Source organism: Meriones unguiculatus, chromosome 2 (genome assembly GCF_030254825.1).
Source record: "Meriones unguiculatus strain TT.TT164.6M chromosome 2, Bangor_MerUng_6.1, whole genome shotgun sequence".
NCBI lineage: Eukaryota > Metazoa > Chordata > Mammalia > Rodentia > Muridae > Meriones > Meriones unguiculatus.
The window spans coordinates 15,711,465-15,732,092 of NC_083350.1; the positions used below are offsets into that span (position 1 = coordinate 15,711,465).

The 20,628-nt window shown below is 42.0% G+C and overlaps 1 protein-coding gene across 1 annotated transcript in view; it reads left to right on the forward strand.

Moving 5' to 3' along the window:
• Me2 (malic enzyme 2) overlaps nucleotides 1–20,628 on the forward strand; it is a 40,273-nt gene that overhangs the window by 15,454 nt on the left and 4,191 nt on the right. Inside the window, exons 4-13 of the mRNA XM_021640796.2 lie at nucleotides 1,720–1,869; nucleotides 3,341–3,416; nucleotides 4,819–4,980; nucleotides 5,243–5,346; nucleotides 7,862–7,971; nucleotides 8,067–8,164; nucleotides 8,597–8,710; nucleotides 9,704–9,818; nucleotides 11,685–11,827; nucleotides 15,909–16,011. Of these exons, the coding sequence (XP_021496471.1) occupies nucleotides 1,720–1,869; nucleotides 3,341–3,416; nucleotides 4,819–4,980; nucleotides 5,243–5,346; nucleotides 7,862–7,971; nucleotides 8,067–8,164; nucleotides 8,597–8,710; nucleotides 9,704–9,818; nucleotides 11,685–11,827; nucleotides 15,909–16,011 (1,175 nt within the window). The remainder of the gene's footprint in view (nucleotides 1–1,719; nucleotides 1,870–3,340; nucleotides 3,417–4,818; nucleotides 4,981–5,242; nucleotides 5,347–7,861; nucleotides 7,972–8,066; nucleotides 8,165–8,596; nucleotides 8,711–9,703; nucleotides 9,819–11,684; nucleotides 11,828–15,908; nucleotides 16,012–20,628) is intronic.

The window sequence follows — 20,628 nt, forward strand, 5'->3', positions numbered from 1 at the left end:
AATTGTAACCTGGGGGACCTGACAAAATGGGAGACAAGGGCATGCTGACAGAGGTGGAGATTTTAAAACCTTAGGAAGGCAGGCCGTTGACTAGCTAGCCAGATAGTGATAGTCAGGTAAACAGGTAGGGCTGTGGTCAGTGTGGAATTCAGGGCATCTGTCATCCCTAGGTTTTAAGAGCTCTAGAGAAGAGCAAGATGACTGTGAGGCAAACAGGTGTGACTAAAGTAGGATGAGAGTGAGAGCTGCAGCCTGAGGAGGCCCAGGAATTACCAGCTTCCCTCCCACATGCCTGATGGATGGCTCATCTGTTTCTTTTACTTAGTCCTCTTGTAGTCTCTTCCAGAAAGTTGTCTTTTCCATTTTATAGCCTGATTGCTTTTGGTTATTTCTCTGTAGTGAGGAGAAATCTTTAATTTCTACCTATTAATGTCATTTTTGTTTCCAGTAGCAATATAAAAGATACAGTTCCTTTGCATAAATGGTTTACTTTTGTATTCACCAGATAAAATATAGAAATACAGAAGTCTGAGACTAAGATGGAGGTATGGCCTGGTAAACCATTTGTAAATTGAAAATACTATAAGGCGAATGTGTAGTTAGTACACCCAACCTACCAAATATAGCTCAGCAGCACAGTCCATTTCAGAACAAATTACTGGCCTTTGACTGCGTGGCTTCCTAGAAAGTGGCTGCCCAGCGTAAGAGAGAATATTTGCATGTAATCTATGCATGTATCTTACAGATAATCACTCCTTTGTAGTGGATCAGTTCAGGATTTTTTTTTTTTAAACAGTGCAAAAGCAATGTGAAGTTGAAAGCAGAAGAAATAGTAGGGTATTGTGAGAGCAGAACACAGGAAGATCGAGTGTGTGTGAGTGTGTGTGTGTCCTTGGTAAGCGTTAAGCATTTGAGATGAACTCAGTATAGAGGAACCGAGGCTGGAAATTACTCGAAAGTTTGTTAACAGTTTTTCAGGGTTTAATCTTATTTAATTGGCAGTTAGAATCTACTGAAGAGCAATTAGAAATTATCACAGATACTATGTTCTAAAAGAATGGGTTGGAGCTAGGAAGGAAAAATGTATGAAGACTAGTTAGTAGTTAGACTGGATGTGGGGAGAAGAAATGGACGTGTTTGAAGGATACTTGTCGGTGCCTGCATTAGCCCTGGATCTCCTGGATGGTGGTTGCGAAGGGTAGATGAGGAAGTGAGGATCGGCCTCCAGCCTGACCCTTGATTTCTTGATGTCATTTCTGCTCCATGTACTAGTAATGCTTAATACACAACTGGATTTTAAACTCTTCAACATGAGGCATCAGAGTGGGGCTTGGGGAGGCATTTCACTTCCTTTGGCTTCCTCGTTTCGGTGTCGGCCTTCTGTCTGCTCCTTAGCATTTCCAGGCCTTGGGTCAAAGGATTAGCTGTCGTTTCTCTTGCTATCTTCTACCATGTAAGTACATCTGTGTCTTGCTAATTTTTAGTTCTGAGTGTTACAGAATTGTGACGTACGGTTTTAGTGTGCTTGCTTTTGTGAGGAGTGTGTGTGAGGAAAAATATATATACACACATGTTTATGTAAATATATATATATGTGATATATATGTGGTTATATATATGGGAAGGGCTCAGTTTTAGATATTTAGGTTAACTTTCAAAAGTCAGTATTTCAGTGTGATACAAGCTAACTTAGACATTATTTGTTATGCTTACTTTCAGGTACATCTATATAATGGGCATACAAGAAAGAAATGAGAAACTGTTTTATAGAATACTGCAAGATGATATTGAAAGTCTGATGCCAATTGTGTATACACCAACAGTTGGTCTTGCCTGCTCTCAGTATGGACACATCTTTAGGAGACCTAAGTAAGACATGTTTTTAAATACAAATCTATAATTGATTTTTTCTTAAGAAAAAAAAAAAAGTCATTCTGTAACATCTAATTATATTTCTGTGTGTTACAGTCTTATCCAGCCAGGTTTCTCACCTCACAAAGCCTAATTTATATTAAAGTATATTAATAAAAGCTCAACATGTTCATAGCTTTTGTTTTTGTAGAAATAACTCAATTAACCAGCTCGTGGTAATTATTGCCATTATTAGAGGAAACATGTCGTGACTGTACTCCCCCCAGACAGTAATTACTGTTAAGCCTTCTGGTAGTTTGCCAGGTTGAGGATTGGCTTCTCGTTTATCAGCTTTAATTTCTGATGCTTCTCCTCCTCCCTTTTAAAGAAAAAATTAGCTTTCATGAATTTTAATTTTAGACTGTTCTAATGCTGTCAAACATGTTAGGAAGAGTTCCTCCATGGGTCATTGCCTCAAGTCCTTGAGTGAGCACACAACTGGCTGATTGCTAAGGGTGAAGGAGCCTGTTGAAAGCCAGTGAGAGGAAACTGATGTGCTGGACCTAAGACTATATTTATTAGAGTTTTTCTGCCCCTTCTAATCAGTTGTTTCCTTAATCCTTGTTTTTTTCCCACGGCAGGCTCATGCATTGATATCTGTGTAGGCATTCAGACAGAGGTGAATGCAGCGCTCAGCCTTGCATCTGGTCTGAAGGCTCCTCTCAACTTCAGAGTGCATAAGAAGCACCTGTTGGGCTGTTTAAAAGGTGGAACCTTTTTAAAGAGAGAACTTTCTCTCCCTCCCCCCCCCAGCTTCCAAGGAGGAGGAAGATCTGGCAGCCTGAATTTAGCGAGCTCCCTCTGTGCTCCCTCGCAGCCCCTGAAAAGCACTGTTTAACCTGACCTGTATGGTGCTGTTACCAAAGTATCTAAAACATCTCTAGGAGATAGCCTAGCCTGTGGTTTCCTGTTAGAGAGTGTTTCTCAACTCAAGCTAAAGGAGTAAAGGAAGCTGAAACTGCCCGGACCTCAACCTCAGGTTGTCTGGGTCAGTTAGTCTAAGGCCCAGGTATGGCTGATAAAGCTCCTGCCCTGACTCTCTCGTGCACCGTGGATGACAAGTGACAGGAGCTGCACCAACACAGGGTGGGGCTTTTGGATCCATATCATGAATTCATTGTATCCTATGTAGAAGTTTTTACTTTATTTTCCACTTAGATGGTTAGGACATGCACTGTGTACACATTTCTCTTTGGGGGAAAATGTTCACATCAGTTAACAATGATCTTTGTTATAGCTTTTATGTAAGCAGCATAATTACCATTCAAAAGACGCAGAATGTTTGGAAATAAATCAGTGCTTGGAAATTAAGCCATATCTTGATGTTTTATTAAAATATCTTAACTGTCCCAATTATGGACAAAAGTGTAGGGGGAAGAACCCTAAAAAAACTGTCATGAAATGCAAAGGTGTTTTTGTTCTATTGCAGGGGATTGTTTATTTCAATCTCAGACAGAGGTCATGTTAGATCAATTGTGGATAACTGGCCAGAAAATCATGTTAAGGTACTAAGAGCACACCCCTCCTTTTCACAATGTCTTCTTTTTTCCTTGTAAGTTAACTCTAAATTGCCAAGAAGAAGCTTCCCTTGTTGCTCTGATTGACTTACACTATGTACGTGCAAGTGTATGCTTTGTGTCTAAGGAGATGCTGATAACATCGTTCTGAGATGTCCTGGGACAGCGCTGGGCTCTGAGAACAACCTGACTCTAGTGTACAAGGCGAGCTCAGTCACAGGCCCTCCAGCTTTAGTTTCCTGCTAGAGAAAATCAGATGCTCCACCCAGCGTGGTGGTGCAAACCGGTCATCCCTATAATACACTTAACCGCTTGCACAGTGGAGGCAGGAGGAGCAGAAGCTTGGGTGTGAGGCCCTGGCACACGGGAGCCCCTGTCTCAGAACAGGAAAGGAGTGATGTAGGGACTTTGGTTCTGGGGGTCGTTATATTCTCTCTCTCTCTCTCTCTCTCTCTCTCTCTCTGTGTGTGTGTGTGTCTATTTCTGTTTTTTTTTTCCTTTTTCTTTTTCTTTGTTTTTTTTTTTTAAATTTATTTTTATTGGTCCAAGGTAGATTTAGATCCTTGACAAGTCTGTACTGTCAAGAGTTTTAAATGTAGCAAATACAAGCCATGGTCAATGTAACTGTGTATCATGAAGCAAATCGAATAATGACCTGTTTAAAGCTCTTTGGATAGTATTGTTCCCGTCAAGGCCGGAATCTTATTGCCTTTTGAGTGTGTCTTCGCCGGAGTAAACACTGATGAGCCGGGAGTTCAGCCAGGTGCAATCCCAGCACTTTCAAAGTAGAAGCAGAAGAGTCAGGGCGTCCTTGGCCAAGCAGGGGTTTCTAGGCCAGCTTGTGCTGAACTTGACGCTGCCTCTTCCTCCCCACCCTTCCAAAACCATTAGTTCAGATAGTTTAGGGAAAATGTGGTAAAATAACTAGATTTGCGATACCGTTACAGACTTACGTGTGTGTCTGTGTATGTTGACATCTAGATTGTTTTGCTCCTCTACTGTTGCTAAGGTTTTTCTGATTGGCCCAGGTTGGTAGAGCAAGTTAGTTATTTCTAGGCTTTTTACTGTGGCAACCTGGGACTTTAACTCTCTGTCCCCATGTTTCGTGTATGGAAAGAATACATCAGTTGGTTCTCCTGTCCCCTCATCCTGTCTCCAAACCGAAGTCAAATGGAAAACATGTCTAGCTAAATCTCTTTTAGTACCTCATAATAGAAGAAGTCCTAGTTCAGGTATGCTCCCTGGGAATTAGACAGATGGTTCTACTTCTGAAAATGAGAGTAGAAATATAGCCAAAAAAAAAAAAAATCCATCCTTTTAAAAAATGCATTAGTGTCCTGTTCTTGGCTGCTTTTAATTTCCTTTTTGTTTTGTTTTGTCTATAATGAAGGCTGTTGTAGTGACCGATGGAGAGAGAATTCTGGGTCTTGGAGATTTGGGTGTCTATGGAATGGGGATTCCGGTGGGAAAGCTTTGTCTGTACACAGCGTGTGCAGGGATACAGCCGGAGAAGTGTCTGCCCGTGTGCATCGACGTGGGAACTGATAACCAAGTGAGTCACGCCCTTCCCTCTTTGTCCGTCTCCCCCTGTGTCTTTTCAAAAAACGAACCAATAAACACATATGGCCATCTTTGAAGAGGATTTATGAAGAGGAAAAATCATGTAATTTTACATGTTAATCTACTTAAACTTGGATTTTGATGTTTATACAAATAACAGTGGATTTGGTCTATTAAGTTTCTTAAAATTTCTGTCTTGTGCGCTTAATGTTAATAATGAAATGAAAGACTTTTTCATCCATTTTCTTATATAGGCACTATTAAAAGATCCGTTCTATATGGGCCTGTATCAGAAGCGAGATCGCTCCCAACTTTACGATGATCTAATTGATGAGTTTATGAAGGCAATTACTGACAGGTATCCTGTGAAGCTGAAAGATGTGAAATAACCTCCTATTTGGGGTGGGGCCACGACTCTGCTGTTTTCTCTTGTGTCCCCAGAGCTTGTGAGGGAAGGGTTAAATTGTGGGAACTTTTCCATGCCTGCTGACATGTACTGGCACAAGTGATATGTGCTTGTGTTGTGCATGGCTGGCCGGGATCACCTGGCATCTGGAAGGAAGTCTGCATTCACCTCTCCTAAACTCTGACAAGGCGTTCCTCCCATCAGCCTTCCAGGGCCAGGCCATTCCCACCAGAGCTCTCCTGCAGCTGCCTTACTTGGACCTGTTTTCTTGGATCTACTTATTTACTTACTCACTCTCCTCTGTGCCTGTATGTTAAGGTGTGCATGTGGCGGTCAGAGGACACCTGTGGCGCCCGTTCTCCCCATCTACCCTTGTGTGGGTTGAACTCAGTTTGCCAAGCTTGCTTCACTCAAGCTAGTCAAGCACTGTACAACCCAGCTAGCCCCTCAGTTTTTGCTTGTACAGTAGGTGGTGGCCTTCATACATGTGACTCATAAAGCCGCCTGTGTGCCCTGCCCTTCTTTGTGAGGTTCTGGCACTGCATCCTGTTCCTGTCTCAAACGGGATGCTTTCCAAACAGCCTGCCTTCCGTCTTCATAACCGCTGATGATGGCAATAACGGCCACCGCACTGCCAGACCTTTCATCTTGGTGCTATCTGTGACTCTCCTTCAGCCAACCATGCTGTCAGAGCTTCCTTGGAACCCGCTGGTGCTACATTTGCCTCCTAAGTGTCTTTTCTGCTACCACTGCCTTCTTTCACCTCTCCTGCCTTCCTCTAAACCCTCACCTTTTCCATCGAGTTCTAGGATTAATCTTAATAAAAATGTATATTGCCTTACATATTTTCTCTGCTTGAAAATTGTCAATGGTTTTTCTGTTGCCACAGCTTAAAACCTGAATTCTTCACTTTTATGGTCTAGCTGTGGTCAGGGTGAGAGAGAGAGTGTGTGTGTGTGTGTGTGTGTGTGTGTGTGTGTATACACATATGTGCACACACATGCATGTGTGTTTATGAATGCTGGTTCATGTACAGTAGTAAGTGTGTGGAGGTCAGAAGACAGCCTCTGGTTCCATCCTCACCTTCTACCTTGAAGCAAGGTCTCTTCACTGGCATTCTATTACCTACTCCTATGACATATTTTTAAGCTGCTAGCTCACAAGCTCCCAGAGACTCTCCTGCCTCTGCTTCCTGTCTCTCTGTAAGAGTGCTGTGCTACATATGCTCACACCGAGTCCAGCTTCTATGAGGATTCTTGGTATTTGCCCCGACCTCACGTTTGCCCACTGAGCCCTCTTCCAAACTCTGGCTCAGCTTTTAACATCACAGTTACACGGAGATACTCAGAAGTGAATTCCTTACACAAGGCAAAGAGGATGACAGATTCAGGGCTGAACTGCTCACCTCCCCACGCGCTGCCCTCTGCCCCTTCTTCTTTGCTTTCCTTCCCTGGACAAGATAGTGTCTTCTTAGTTATCCAGACTGCCTTGGCGCTGGGCTGGCTCCCCCACTTTCCAGTTTGGCCTGGAATCTGCTTTGTTTCTTGTGTCAGTGTCAAGTCTGAGGTGCTCTGAATTTGTCATCTCCTCACACTCACGCATACAGCCCACCACTGGCAGGTCACCTCTGCTGGCAGGAGGCTTGTGTGAGTTCTTCCCTCCGCTACAGCCTTCAGAGATTCAGTGTGAGAAGCAGAAGTCCCTCGGTCCCTACGTGGCTTAGATTCTGCCTGTCCTTTCTTGTAACCCTGAAGTATATGTTTATATGCCCTGGCTGTTGAAAATGAGGGTGACCAGAGTATACCTTGTGTGTCAGTGCATATAACATATGTGTATATCCCTCTTTGCTTCTTACTACTTATTTCTCAGATGAAGACCCAGTGCAGCTCCCTTTCAGCTCTTTCCTGCTTTTGCTTTTCTCGGGTTTATTTGATTGAGTCACTCTCCCATGTGTTTTCTAGACTAGCCCGTGATCCCCTGCCTTAGACCCTGCACCCGCTGCCAAGACACATGTGCATGCTGCCATACCTGCATGGCCTTCCCTTCCTACTGCTGTTCACCAAAATGAACTCGGCTGGCAGTGTTCTCCTACTTACTGAACTTTTCCTGTGTGGTCAGTCATCCGTGATTTAACAAAACGCCTCCATTTCAGAGGCCTACCTCTGATGTGCAGAAAGAGCCCCCATTGGGGGTTGTTTAGTGCTTATATGCACTGGACACCCTCATGGGCCTTTGGAAACAGTTTACACAGGGGGAATGGCTATAGGCCCCCATTTGTACTGCCATGTTCATTGAGTAACAGGCGTCTACATTTTGGTTCTAGACTTTTCACAAGCTCTGGAACTCACGGCCTTGAGCTAGTATAGTATCTTACTTTCGGATTCTAATGATAGAAATAGTAAACAGGAAGTCTGTTTAATAATGGTGCTTTCAATACAGTTAGTAATTGAGAGTTTGCTGTTTCTAGATACGGCCGCAACACACTCATTCAGTTTGAAGACTTCGGAAATCATAACGCATTCAGGTTCTTAAGAAAATACCGAGAAAAATACTGTACCTTCAATGATGACATTCAAGGTAAAGCAAAAATGAAAGGATTTTCCGCTACTTTTTAAGTATTTATAATGTGTCTTTTGTTTCATTTTTAAAATAATCCTTGGGTTTTCCTACAGGGACAGCTGCCGTTGCTTTGTCAGGTCTTCTTGCGGCACAGAAAGTTATTAATAAACCAGTCTCAGAACACAAAATCTTATTTCTTGGAGCAGGAGAAGTGAGTTTTTAAACCTTTTTACAATTTAGAACCAGTGTTCTGTTTTCTCTTATAAAGTAAGAGGCCGGGGTGGTGGCACACGCCTTTAGTCCTGGTGCACTTGGGAGGCAGGCGCAGCCAGATCTCTGTGAGTTTGAGTCCAGCCTGATGTGCATAGTGTGTTCCAGGACATCTAGGGCTATATAGAGAGACTGTCTGAAAAGAAAAAAAAAAAAAAGAAAGTAAGACAGCATATTGGCGCTTATTGAAGATCATGATGAATTTAGAATTTGCTGAAATGGTGGGAATCATCTCTTACAAGTAATTTGTGTTCTGAGAGACTCTGACAAAGAATCTCCTTATATATGATCTCTACATCTACGGGGAGAGAACAGCAAATAAGCACCACCTCATGCTGTAGTCTCGAGTTTTAAATCTGTGTTTCCTGGGCAGGCTGCACTTGGAATTGCAAATCTTATAGTTATGTCGATGGTGGAGTGCGGCCTCTCAGAAGAGGAGGCGCAGAGGAAGGTCTGGATGTTTGACAAGCATGGCTTGCTGGTTAAGGTAAGGGCGCAGAGCATCTGGCAGGGTGTACGAGCTGGGTGTCAGCAGAACCATCCCTTCTAGTCCTGCATCTCACTGACCAGCCACAGTGTGCAGGAGCTGGCCTCCACCGTGTCCATAGAGATCATCCCGTCTTGCTGCATGTCCTGGCTTCATTTTTGTTGCTGTGATCACATAACTCCGACCAAAGCAATGAAGGGGAGTGGGGCTCACTCAGCTTACAGTTGTGATTATGATTTATTACTGTGGGGAGTCAAGGCAGAAATAAAGTGTCACTCCACTGGCAAGAGCAGAGTAAAAGCCTGCCTGCCTGCCTGCCTGCTGTTGGCTAGCTTTCTTTACTCTTACACTGTCAAAGCCTGGCCCGTGAAATGGAGTCATCCAGGTTCAAGCTGGGTTTTCATCCAAGCTTAATTAAGATGATCCAGACAACCCCTCCCCCTACACTCTCCACACATATGTGGCTGACTCCATGCCCAGCCTGGCCTACAAAATTCCTCATTTAGAGTCTTGTCAAGTGATTCTACGTTGTAGTGTGGAATTGGCAGTTACTCGTACTCTGTTGTTTTTTATAAAGACTCTTATCTCACACATAAATCACAATCTGCCTGCCGGTACCAAACTTAACTCTCTTGCTTTGTTTCACGATCTTAGGAGATGAATAGTTACGTCTGCCTGCATTTCACTCTCCTAAGCTAAAATGTTTTGTGGTTCTGCGGATTGATCCAAGGGCCTTATGCCACTGGACAAGCATAAACCAACTACCGTTGGGCTACCCTCCTAACACTAAAGCTAACTTTTGAGAACCCTACTCACCTGGACTCTAAAAGCATATGTTTGTATTCTATGAAGTTAGAATTAGCAGATAGAAGTTGAAGATAAAACTAAATAAAAAAAACATTTGTGTTATAAGGACAAAATTTATCTAACTGATAATTTATGTGTTCAGTTCATCTTTAATCTGCACTTACTGTATTTTATCAAAACATTCAGGGTCGGACTGCTAGCATAGATAATAACCAGGAACCATTTGCTCACTGGGCCCCAGAGAACATACCTGGAACTTTTGAAGATGCAGTAAACAAACTTAAGCCTTCAGTTATAATTGGTAAGTGAAGCTGTTGATCAATAATCCTCTTCCTTAACTGACTGCCATAACTACCATGTGCAGTTACTAAAGTAAATTGCTGTATTTTACCTCCCCTTCAGCATGCACAGGTGCTCTCTCAGTGTAGTGGGGGCTGGTGCCAAGTCCCACTGGACACACCCAAGCCTGCTGCATCTAAGTCCCCAGTGTTAAGAGGTGATTGTCCTGGCTGAGCCTCCCAGGGAGCTGGGACTACATGCCTGCCCCTCTGTGGTGTCTTGCTTTAGAGTTGTTGTGACTGTTGAACTCAGCCTGAAATGGCCAAGGTCATTTGACTGTACCAGGAAAATCCAACACAGCAGAGTGAGAATTTCATTGGCAACAAAGTGGAAACTTTGCCTGTGTTTTGTGAGGCACATGAAGCTGACATCTGCGCTGACCCAGCCTGAGTTCCCAGCATGGATACGAGCTGTTCAGTTGTCCGTAGATTTGAGTTCACAGTCTTGTGATTTTACTAGTTTTCATGTAGGAGCTTTGTTTGGTGTTGAACAATAAAGCCTTGTAGTGGGTTCCTGTGCTCAGGAGGTATGCCTGTGTTTTTTCATTGCCAAGAACACGTCCACACACAGGACGCCTTGAAAGGTTCTCTACTCCACTTCCCTCAAAACTCAACGTGGAAGTCTGAGAAGGTGTCCACTCTAGAGATAGCCATTGTCTGTCTCCTGAGGCTCAAGGGAACAAAGCTGAGGACCCACTCTCAGCTAACGGCCTCACTTAGCTACTTCCAGATTCCCACTGTGGCCCTTCACACTGATGTGCATAACCCTGGACATGTTTGTCCCAACAAACATGTTTGTTGAAGAAAAATATTCTAGTTTTCTGTTTGTTCAACTATAATCTATCTGCATTATATTTTCCTTATTATTTTATTTTCATGCTAGAGACCAAACCTAGTCTTGTGCTTGCCTGGAAAATGATCTGCCACTTAGCTAAATCCCCAATCCTTACATTCAGTGTTTTGGGTTGTTTTTGTTAGACAGGGTCTCACTCTGTAGAGCAGGCTAACCTCAAACTCAGAGATTTGCCTGCTTCTACTCCAGAGTGCTACAGTTAAAGGCATGTAGCTACCACACCCAGACCTACATATATTTTTATACCTTATGGTCCAATTTAGTGTCTGGGATACGGTAAGACTTAATAAAGATAAACTCAGCTGCATCAAAAAAATTGATTACTTTAGTCAGGACAGTCTTCTACCACTTCAGAGTTCCCAACTGAGGTCAGTATGTTAAATACATATAAAGAACTCCCATTGCTTAGCAACGAGCACTGAAGTTTTGCTGCACTTTAATTTTTTTTAGCTGTGTAAAATGCACATAAAACATAGCATCCTACCCAATTTAAGTGTGCAGTGCACAGTACTGTGACTATTCCCATGGCTGTGCAGCCAGTCTTCAGAACTGTTTGCACCTAATGAAGCTGAAACTCCAAAACCATTAAATAACTCATCATTTCCCCTGGCCCCAGCAGCTACTGATCTCTGTCTGTGGAACTCTGTTTCTGGTCCCTCAGTTGAATAGACTCTAGCACAACACTGTTTCCTTGTCACTGGTTAGACTGATGGAGAAGCTCATACTTTACCATTTTTTCCTAGAATTTACTGTATATGCTAGACAATAAATATTTAAGGGAAAATATCAGAGTTTCATTGCTTTTCTTTTCATATCTGAAGCTGTGTTTCCATAGTATTCTCTCAGCAATACAGAAATCTATCTTTGTACTGATCCTTGTGGTTTTGTTATGGTAAATGTATTGTAGAAACACTGTTAGTAAGATCTGGTTTGTTATTCCTGTGCTGAAGTTGCTTTTTTCCTTGATCTATTGCAGGAGTGGCAGGTGCTGGCCGGCTTTTTACTCCTGGTGTAATCAAAGCCATGGCCTGCATCAATGAAAGGCCTATAATATTTGCGTTAAGTAACCCTACAGCGCAGGCTGAGTGCACAGCAGAAGAAGCATATACACTTACAGAGGTATTGTCGATGAAAATCATGCAAGTTGCTGATGTGCTTCATTGGCTTGTTAGTGCACATTCCTGCACACGTGGTTCGTTAGTGTTTAAGTGGAGATTGAAGTGGGTCACCAAGTCGGTATCAGTTCTGAGAGCAGCTATACAACATGAGCCACTGCTACCCACTCTCACACCTGCTCGGCCTCTGGTGCTTTTCTGTATATTATGAAACCAAGCATGCTTCTCTTTTCTTGATTTTTTTGTCTTAGTTCTTTTTACATAGAAACTATCCACTTAGATATGCATACATTTAAGTTTTGTTCTTGTTTGTTTTTCTGTAGCCATCCCTCCTGCCTGTCTGCTTCTATCTGGGATCATTTCCTCCTCCCAGAAGAACTTCTTAAGTATGGGTCTGAAGAATTTTCTTGATAGTACATTTTGTCTTCATTCTGAAGGGCCGTTTTCATCCCACATGGAATTAACAGTTGGTAGTTGCTGTATCTCAGTACTCTAAAGATAGTCTTTTGTTTTCTGCATTGTGTTTTGATGTCGTTGATTTGGGTTTTGAGCATGGACCTGGGTATGGTTTTTCTTAGTTCTCCCTGGAGATTAGCGTTCTCCTGGGTCAACGGCTTGATCTCTGACTGTTGAGATTTGTGTTTGCTTTGGAAACATAGGGCTGCTGCCTCTACTTTGGCCTTGTTCTCTCCTAGGAGACTTCATTTTCATGGCCAGTACTTTAACCATGTCAGTATTTCTATTTTGGGGAATGCTGCCCACTTTGCTCTGTGTTTCAGTCTGATTAGTCCTTTCCACTTTGCAGTCACGTTCTACTGTGTTAATCTGTCCTTGGTTCTTGCTTTCAGTTCTTGAAAATCAAAATAATCAGAAATTTGACTTTCTTGCCCTTTTTTAAAAAGTTATTATTCTTATTATTAATCATAATTTATTCAATTTGTATTCCGGCTGTGGCCCCCTCCTTCATCTCCTCTCAATCCCACTCTCCCTCCCTCTTTTCCTCCTATGCTCTTCCCCTAGTCCACTGGGGATGTCCTCCTCCCCTTCTCTCTGACCCTAGCCTATCAGGTCTCCATCAGGACTGGTTGCATTGTCTTCCTCTATGGCCTGGCAAGGCTGCACACCCCCAGGGGGAAGTGATCAGAGAGACTGCCACTGAGTTCATGCCAGAGACAGTCCCTGTTCCCCTTACTAGGAGACCCACTTGGACACTAAACGACTTAGAAGAAAAAGTGGGGAAGAACCTGAAAGTCTTTGGCACAGGAGGCAACTTCCTGAGCAGAACACCAACAGCACAGGCTCTAAGAGCAACAATCAATAAATTGGACCTCATGAAACTGAAAAGCTTCTGTAAAGCAAAAGACACTGTCATCAGAACAAAAGGATAGCCTACAGATTGGGAAAGGATCTTTACCAACCTATACTGACAGAGGGCTAATATCCAGAATATATAAAGAACTCAAGAAGTTAAACACCAACAAATCAAGTAATCCAATTAAAAAATGGGATACAGAGCTAAACAGAAAATTCTCAGTAGAGGAATATCGAATGGAAGAGAAACACTTAAAGAAATGCTCAACATCCTTAGTCATCAGGGAAATACAAATCAAACAACCTTACACCCATCAGAATGGCTAAGATCAAAAACTCAAGTGACAACACATGTTGGAGAAGATGTGGAGAAAGGGGAACCCTCCTCCATTGCTGGTGGGAATGTAAACTTGTACAACTACTTTGGAAGTCAATCTGGCGCTTTCTCAGACAACTAGGAATAGTGCTTCCTCAAGATCCAGTTATACCACTCCTACGCATATATCCAAAATATGCTCAACTGTATAACAAGGACATTTGCTCAGCCACGTTCGTAGCAACTTTATTCGTAATAGCCAGAATCTGGAAACAACCTAGATGTCCCTCAACGGAGGAATGGATACAGAAATTGTGGTACATTTACACAATGGAATACTACTCAGCTATTAAAAATAAGGAAATCATGAAATTTGCAGGCAAATGGTGGGAACTAGAAAAGATCATCTTGGGTAAGGTATCCCAGAAGCAGAAAGACACACATGGTATATATTCACTCATAAGTGGTTTTGAGACATACAGGATAAATATACTAAAGTCTATACTCCTAGAGAAACTAAACAACAAAGAGGACCTTAGGAAACATGCTCAATCCTCATTCAGAAGGGCAAACAGGATACACATTGGAAGCAGAAGACAGGGAACAGGACAGGAGCCTACCATAGAGGACCTCTGAAAGATTCTACTGATGGAGGTATTGAAGCAGAGGCTGAGACTCATAGCCAAACTTTGGGCAGAATGCATGGAATTTTATGAAAGAAGGGAGAGATAGAAAGACCTGGAGGGGACAGGAGCCTCAAAAGGAGACCAACAGAGGCCCCGCCCCTCAAAAAACAGCTGGGCCCTGGGGGCCCTGAAATGTGCACATTTAGGCAAGCAGCCGTCTCTCTGCCCCGACTTATGACTTTTAGTGCTTATTTACCTTCTAGTATAACTTTCAGTTTTCTACTGAAGATCTTTTCCCTCTATGATGTTGTTGTTGTTTGTTTGTTTGGAAACAAGGCCCTGATTTGTAGGGTTGAAATGTAGTGTCCTCCTGCTTCAATGTCAAGGATGCTGGGATTGTAGGACTGTGCCAGCCACCACATCTGACTATTGACATTATTTTGTCTTTGTATTTAATTTCTTGAGTATGAGAGTTAAAGTTTCTGATTGTAACAAAATCTCACTTTCTGTAAGTCCATTTATTTATTAAGCTCCTCCTCCCTTACCTTAGTAATGAGTTTTAATTCTCTTGTGAGCTTAGTTGTTTGTTTGCTTGTTTGCATGTCTGAATGTTGGGTGGTGTGGATGGCAAGTTGTAATTTTTACCACTGAAGTTACACATTATAACATAGCACTTTAGATTGCTTGGCATTTACTATAAAGACTGTTAGGGCTTGGGAACATAGCTCAGTTGGGGGAGTGCTTCCCTAGCATGCACAAAGCCACTGATTAGATTGCCAGCATTGCCAAAGCTGAGTGTTGTGATACGTACCTGTAAACCTAACGCTCCAGAGCTGGAGGCAAACTGTTGAATGCTCTAGTGATAATGTGCCTGTCCGTGTGTATTGAGATAATTCAGTTTTCTGTGAGTCATTCTTTAACCTGACTTAATTGGGTGTGTAGCCATTAACACTAGCTGCTTTTACACATTCCAAGATAGCTTGCCCTGTTTAAGTGCTAGTGTTTGGATTTTGTTTGTGATTTTGGTACAGCAAAGGGATAATAATGTAAACAATTTTTATAGTCCCCTTTAATGATAAGAGCATCCACTTTATCCTGGAAATGCAGATGGCTGCTCTAGTATCACAGATCTCTGTATGCATCTGTATATTTATAATTGGATAAAAAAAGAATTTGTGGGAGATTACTCTTCCTAACATGGCGGTATGGCAAGTGTGTTCTATAACAGTAGTGTAATTATATCATATGCCCATGTAATGAACTGGGGGGATAGCATGGTATCACAGAAAAACTGTTGGATTTAGATTTATAAAAACTTAGATTCACATTTAACTGGTATAAATTTGGTACACAAATTGTTAGTTTCTGCTTTACTTGTTTGATTTTTTGTTTTTTAAAGCAGTGAGCAGAAGGTGGTAACAATCAAACAAGGCTTTTAGGAAAGGCAAATGATAAAGCACCCAGCACAGAGCTGGCTGAACAGGCATAGCAAATTAATTTTGCTATTTCCCACTCTCTTATGATGTTCACAATGCTTAAAAGTCTTTATTACTTGAGATGAAATTTATTACCAATTTTAATTTTACAAATGGAGTAGAAGTGTTAAGAGTCTAAACAGTTTTATGGGTATTTTTCAATTGTATTTGAATATATATTATGCACAAAACAAACCTCATTCTAATAAAAGATCTAGATTAAAGGATTGTTATGTAGTAAATGATTTCTTGTTTTCAGGTAATATAGTTGTGTAGCTTAACTGTAAGACTTAGTCTTCTGTGAATATTCCTGAATAAGTGGCCAGAAAAACAGGAATTATTTTGTCTTTTTAACAGGGCAGGTGTTTGTTTGCCAGTGGCAGCCCATTTGAGCCAGTGAAACTCCCAGACGGACAAGTCTTCACCCCAGGCCAAGGAAACAATGCCTATATTTTTCCAGGTAAGTGACAACATTGCAGATCCATCGTAAATTGCATAAAAATATTTCAGGGGCTAAGAGCACCAGCTACTTTTCCAGAGATTCTCAGCACCCACCTGGAGGTTCAGAGTTGTTTGTAACTCCAGTTCCAGGGATTCTGATAGCCCCAGCTGACCTTCACCAGCACTGCATGGAAGTGCTGCAGGAGCATAAATGCAGGCAAAATACCCAGATACATAAACTAATAATAATAAAAAAAAACATTTTCATGAGATTCTTTAGAACTTAAGGTTGATATAACAAATGGTATTTCCAAAAGTGTGATATTTGTAGGGAAACAAGGACTTCTGTAATTCTAACCTGCTCTGTTTTCTTTGAGCACTTCTTTATACTGTTAGACTTTATTAAAGAGATAATGTAGTCCATGCTGCACAGACGCAGAGAGGAACAGGAGGCTGTGGTTTTTCAGCTCTGTTGATACCTTTTCATCATATTCTAAAATGTAACTGCTGTTAGGTGTTTGCTCCTCTTCTTGTGGATAAAATCAACAGGTGTATCCCTTTAGCATGGTCCTTCTAAATTGTCTGTGGATGTGACTCTCCCACTGTGAGCCATTGGCAGTACTACACAGTTCCCTTCAGAATCTTGTCTGTCCTGCTGCCCTGTGTGTCTTACTTGTTCTTGGCCCTTACCTTTACTTATACAACAGAGGGCTTTGTTACAAGTTTATGTTTTTGTGTCTATGATGTCTGTGCACACACAGAGCCCAGAGGAGGACATCTGGTGTCCTTTATTGCTCTGTCTTCTTCCTTTGAGGTTTGATCTCTTCCTGAACCCGCAGTTCATGTTCCAGCCAGTCTGGCAGCCAGCAAACCCCAGCACATGGAGCCAGAAAAACATGTCTGTATCCTGCGTGGGTGCTGGGAGTTGATCCCAGGTCCTCTGCCAAAGCAGCCAGTGCTTTTGACCACTGTCTATCTCTCCAGCCCTAATATTTGTCTCTTAAGAAATTTGACAATTGATTATTTGTATATAGCATTTTAAGGTCCTGGCTTTATGAGTGAAAGCCATTAACCACATGAGTAGATAACTTAAGGCTGTGATATTGTCAGAATCACTATCCTACAACTCTAACAACTGGATAAAGATTTAGACCTCAAGCCTGAATATAATGGCCCAAGCCCATAATTTCAGCACTTGGTAGGCTGGGGCAGGAGGGATGTGAGTTCAAAGCCATCATGGGGTACATATTAAAAAAGAGGTGCATGAGAAAGTGCTTACCCCTTTTGCAGAGGTCTCAGGTCCAGTTCCCGGCACCCACATGACAATGCACAACCATCTGTAACTCCAGTTGTAGGGCATCCAGTGGCCCCTTCTCATCTTCATAGTGTGCATACACACATGCAGGCGAAATACTCACACACATAAAGTAAAATTAGTAAGTCTTAAAAAAAAGATAGAGGAGCATAAATAAATAGACAGCCATCAAAGATCAGAAGCCAATAATATATTGACTAATAAGTTATGAGATTCTGGATAAAGGTTAAAGGGAACAGATCTTGATGAGGTGAATTTATAGCCCCACCCCCAACTGATCAGGAAATAAACAACTGAGGGACAAGTTGTGTTTGTCCTAGACGAAGGACAGTACTGACATCCGTCCAGGTATGACTCTCTCCCTTATATATGGCTGCCCACCGTCGGTTGAAACTCTACCAGACCTTAACCTGTAGAGTGGACTGTGGTTCATAGCTGTGGGTGGTCTAGAAAACTCCAGTCTTTGCTCTGGATGCCAGTGCCTGTAGAAGCAAATAGAAATCTTCCCTGAAAACACAGTACCAGTCCTCAAGTTGTTTTTCTAGAGAGATGTACAAATGCCACTCTTGTTTGGAGGGGAAAAGGAGACCTGTGCAAACACTTGACAACACAAGTCCAGCAGACAGCACAGGACAAAATGTGTTCAGGTCTACATGGAAGACAAGTGCTACAACACAAATATGATTATTATTTTGTAACAGTAAAAGCCAAGCATGAGAACGTTAGCCAGAATCACTAACTTCTAGATTTGAATAACAGTAATAATCTGATGGGTGAATGAAGATTAGACCAAAGCAAGTAACTGGAGGGCACCCCAGAAGGAACTATAAATGAAGCAGAGTCAAAGGGAAAATATGGAAAAGCAAGTAAGAAATGGACTTTTAATTGCCATTATTAAAGTCCTGGAAGCTGGTGAGAGTGGGGCTGAAGCAGAGGAAGCACTGTAGGGTGCATGGCTAAGAATGCCTTCTGGTGAAGCTCAGGAAAATGTCTGTGGGGTAGACCAGAAGTCTGTACCTCAGACCCTCTCTGTGAGACTTCAGAAAGTCCCAAGGAGGAGAAATGACAGCCGCTGATGCAACTGTGGGAGCAACATCTGATTTCTCAGCACTGCTGAGCACCAAGCGGCAGTGGGGTGATCTGTCCGTGTTGCTTGCAAGAAATCCTTGTCCGTCTAGAATTCATTACACAGTGACAGTATCCTACAAGAATTAGGGGGAAGTGGGGGCATTTCAGGAATACAGAGAACTCTGCATGCTTGTATGAAATGAAAGGACAGGAAGTCTTGTTCTTTCAGCTAATGGAAAACAATCCCAGAAGCTCAGAGATATAGGAAAGAATGAAGAGCAAAACATGTTGTAAGTGTTCAGATAAAACAAAGAAAATGTTTATAGACAGCAAAACAGTGATGCAGTACTTCAAAAAATGTATTGAGACAAAATGCACAGCAGTGCCTTTTCAGTTAAAAAAGACCTGGCTGTTATGAGGGATCTGTATTGTCTGGAAGGAAGATAAATTTTAAACTAATGGAAATTTTTTGAGGAAGATACATGCTATAAACATGAGCATAATATTAAAAAACTTCCTAGTTCCAGTCAGGGAATATTGAGGGATAAAATGCAACAATTAAAAACCAGAACCAAAACACCTAAAAGCAAAAAGTTGGGGGGAAAAAAAAAGGAACCATAGCCTGGGCAAGACAACTATAAGACAAAACAGTTGCTTTAGCCTTAGACACTTAAGTGTCTACATTAAAGTGAGGTGGACCACTATCGGGGGGGGGGGAGATGTTAAAATGAAACTTTGGGGGCTGGAGAGATGGATCAGCAGGTAAGAACACTGGCTGCTTTTCCAGAATTGTCATCTAACAAAAATTCTCATTAAAAAATTTTTTTTTCTTAAAAAAGGTCGCTATCATAAGAGACCAAAGCAGTGAAAATCACGGAAGAAAACAGGCCTGTGCAGAGTTTTTGAAGGAACTATATATATCCTCATAGAGATACAGTATTTCAAAACAACACAGGATCTCAAGTTAGAAAACAGCAAATTCTTGAAAATAAAGTTGATAGCAGAAATATTGTAATAAAGAAGTTAAGGAAGCCACTTAAAAACAGAATTTGGGACAGGAGATAGCAAATAAAGAATAAAGTTGCATGTCGCCTCAACAGTACAGGTTTAGAAAATAGAAATTTCAGGACAAGACAAAGGAAAGAGGGAAGGAAGGTCACCCAAGACTTCACAGACACTTCTCAGGGCTCACCCCTGAGTGTCACACACAGTGGGTTTGAAAGCACACCCTAAGACGGCATTATAGAGTCAGAAACAAAGAGCTCCGTGTTTTCAGAGATAAAAAGACGGTGCCCAAACAGGACTTGAGGCCAGACAGGCCCTGGGCCAAGGCTGGAAGCTAGGCGATGCAGAGCTCCGCAGGAAACATATTCTAAACTAAAATTCTAAGTCCAAATGCGTGGAAAGAGGTACACACATACATTTTCAGAAATGCAGAATTTCAAGAACAAAATATTTCTCTCATCAGTTGTTTCTCAGAACATCTGCCTGAAAATGTGTTCTGCTAGAAAGCAAAGGCATCAGAAGACGAGGAAAGGAGTATTAGTAAATGGAGTGTGAGTAAATTAGAGCATGTCCCTAAACGAAGGGGCAAAGTGTGAGCTGAGCGATGAGAGCTGCTGCAGAGGTTTATGCCAGAAAATACACAGGATGCCAAAATACAAGAAGATCAGGCAATTAGGAGGAGTTCCAGGATGAAATAATGTTCATTACTAAAAACCAGAGTAAAGGGGGAAACAGAACATAAACTTGGAGAAAGGAAAATTTATAGACGGCGGGAAATAGTCCCAGTATAGCATTAATGTAGCCTGGACTGAATAGCACTTAAAAGTCATAATGTAAACAGTGAATGTAGACTGGACCCAAATTATATTTCTGTCCATATTGGGAAGAGAGAGAAGGCTGGAAATAGCAAGAGGGCAGGATGCTTACTTATATTTAGCCAGAAGGAATCAGAGCTCTCTAAAGGTAAAAATCTAAAAACGTTAAAGCCAGTAGTCGAAGACTCAGAAACAGTGAAATAATCACAGAACACACCGACGTAGCTGCCCCTGTTGAAATCAGGGCTGAGGTGGATTGGAGCTGGTTGGTTGTTTTTTTTCCTTAAAGGTTAGTGAGTGTGAATCTTTGCTTGGCTGATTGGTGTTTCTTTTGGGTTTCTCTCTTTGTGTGTGTGTGTCTGTCTGTCTCTTTTGCTCTCTCATTTTTTTTGGCACAGGGAATAGATGGTCCTGACAGAAATCCATAAGTGTT